Source organism: Octopus bimaculoides, chromosome 30 (genome assembly GCF_001194135.2).
Source record: "Octopus bimaculoides isolate UCB-OBI-ISO-001 chromosome 30, ASM119413v2, whole genome shotgun sequence".
Taxonomy (NCBI): domain Eukaryota; kingdom Metazoa; phylum Mollusca; class Cephalopoda; order Octopoda; family Octopodidae; genus Octopus; species Octopus bimaculoides.
The window spans coordinates 833,259-836,167 of record NC_069010.1 but is presented as its reverse complement, the minus strand read 5'-3'; the positions used below and the strand labels follow the sequence as shown (position 1 = coordinate 836,167).

Here is a 2,909-nt window from a genome sequence, read left to right as displayed (position 1 = left end):
TAATAATAATAATAATAATAATAATAATAATAATAATAACAAGGACAACAGCAATAATGATACGACCCAGTCCCCTAATAACATCTTTACTCTGCTATTTCTAGCATGCAGAATCATCATCACCTTCGTTATGAACATCATAATAATCAACGTTGTCATCATCAATTCATCGGTAGCTTTTCTTGTTGTTTCCGATAATAATCATCATCATTCTCATCCTCTTCTTCTTCACCGTCATTATTACAACATTTACCATCAACATCGCCAGCCTCCTCTTCATCGTCGTCCCTGCCATTTTTACAGTCTTTCTTTTGAACTGTGTTTTATGTTTCAGAGATCTTCATGGTAATCAGATCAAGACCATCTCACAAGGAACCTTTCAAAATCTTCCACATTTAGAGATATTGTAAGTTAGTTAAGTTTTTGATACTATTTTCATTCACGAAATTTTTCTAGAAATTTAGTAACCTCTCATCTTTATTTGTCTGCATGTATCTCTAACCTATATTCTCCTATAAAATATTCAAGAATATGTATGAAGATTTCTACGATGTTTGTACGTGTCTGCATCAATGTCTGACATTTTGTGTGTGAATGCATAATTATGTATCTTTGTGTCAATATGTGAGTATATTATGAAATATATATTTATGCAGAGTTCGTTTGAAAAATTTATACTCACTTAAAAAAAACCAATAGAAATATATTCATTCTGAAATTGGAAGTCATTTTCTATTTATACAGTGAAATACAGTTAGGGGCAATTTGGTGAAACTGTCCAGTGTGATGGATGCATATTCCGTTTCAATTTCTTCAAGAAGGGTGTTAGTGTAGCCAGTTGTCCACAAGACAACGTTTGGTGTGTCTCACGTACGTTTGTATCTGTGATAATTATATATATGTTTTTATTATCCTATCTATCCTCATTCTCAGTTGTCTTGTTATTGTTTCGCATGTCCTTCTTGGCGGTTTTCTTGCTTATTTTATCTTTTCTTCATCATCGACTCCTTCGTTGCTGTTATTGTTGTTGCTGTTGTTTTTGTTGTCGTTTTGTTGTTCTTCTTTTTCTACATTTTATGATAACTATTATTGATGATGATGATGATGATGATGACGACGACGACGACGATAATGATGACAATGATGATAATGATGATGATGTTGATCATCATCATCATCATCATCATCATCACCATCATTATCATAAATAATAGTCATCATGAAATGCATTTATCAACGCTCGTGCATGTCACAAATGTCTCCATGGTAAAAAGATCAGGAACATTATCCAAGATTATTTCTAAATATTTAATGTCTTCCCATCTTTATTTTCTTCCCTCTTCATCTTTATTCATATTGTCTCATGCATTTTGTATGTGAATGTGTGTGAAAGTGTGTGCATGTATGTACGTGAATGTGAGTGTGCGCTTATCTATATCAATGTTTGATATTGTGTGTACAAGTGGATGTGTATATTTACATATATATGTTTGTTTCTCTTTGTTTGTGTGATTATACTAATTATATTTTTATTCATTTTCTTCTCCTTCCATTCCTCATTCTGATTTTCGTTGTTATATTTCTCCAATATTTTCTTCTCTATTTCTTTTCTTTCACTCTTTTTGCTTCTTCGCAATTTCCTCTTCTATAATCTTATTCATCATCTTAAGATTCATTTCCTTCTCACATTATTTGGTCTATTAAAGACAAAAACAATAGCTATTCTATCAATTGGGAACGAATCAGTGCTGCTAAGCCTTACCAAATAGGGAAAAATAGATGCAATCTATGCGTAGAGGATCTTTTCCTAAACGTTTACATCAGAACAAACATTAATTAATATAAGGCACGAACAATCCCTGAGATGTTTACTCAAACACGGACGGATCCTCTCCGCCCAATATAAAATCTATTGTTACCTCTTCCAATAAATGTAAACTTAATTCCCACTTCCTAAATATATATAACAATAAGTCAAAGCCACGAAAACACTAATGACGATATTGATGGCATACACCACACCTTCAACCCTAGCACTACAACCAGAATTAACCATGCTACAAACATCCCCGCTTCTTATGAAGACCGAAATGTAGCTGAGGTGAATGTCGATAATAATAGCATCGCCACTAATATTAATATTAATAACTCGAATATAACCACTACCAATACTACTACTACTAATATTATTAATAATGATAACACCATTACTACGACTAATAACAACAACAACAACAACAACAACAACAACAACAGTAATAATAATAATAATAATAATAATAATAATAATAATAATAACAATGAGAACAGTAATAATGATACGACCCAATTCCCTAATAACATCCTTAATTTAATTTCTCCATAAGTAGTATTGCATCTTCCCTTTCCACAAATAACACTTGTAGGCCAGAAAGCCGCAACCTCCGATCCGCAACCGAATGCCCGTTGCAAGCCCACTGCAGAAAGTTTAACGTAGTATACAAATGCACGGTCTACAACATATTGCATAATTCTACGTATTACTATATCGAGTCTTATATTAATTTTAAACAGAGATATTTGGTGCATATAAAATCATTTAACTATGAGGAGTATGGCAAATATACCTCCCTAGCAACCATATATCACCTAATGAATACAAATGTACCATATAGGATATCCTGAGCCATAATAGATTCCGGGACCCCATACCAAGGCTAATGATTCACTTGTTGACTATGCCTAAAAGAAGCCTTCCAAATAATAATGCATAATTCACTTTCAATTACTAAATATACAACACGAAGCCTTTTTACATGTTGTCATAGGTTCTATCACACCTTCAAATTCTACCATAAGTCTAAATGCAAACAAAATCAACATCATAATACATACATACATACATACATACATACATATATATATATATA

At 32.2% G+C, this 2,909-nt stretch overlaps 1 protein-coding gene across 1 annotated transcript in view; it reads left to right on the top strand.

Moving 5' to 3' along the window:
• Positions 1–2,909, top strand: part of LOC106880013 (uncharacterized) — a 30,206-nt gene that overhangs the window by 164 nt on the left and 27,133 nt on the right. Inside the window, exon 2 of the mRNA XM_052978057.1 lies at positions 335–406. Coding sequence (XP_052834017.1) covers positions 335–406 — 72 coding nt within the window. The remainder of the gene's footprint in view (positions 1–334; positions 407–2,909) is intronic.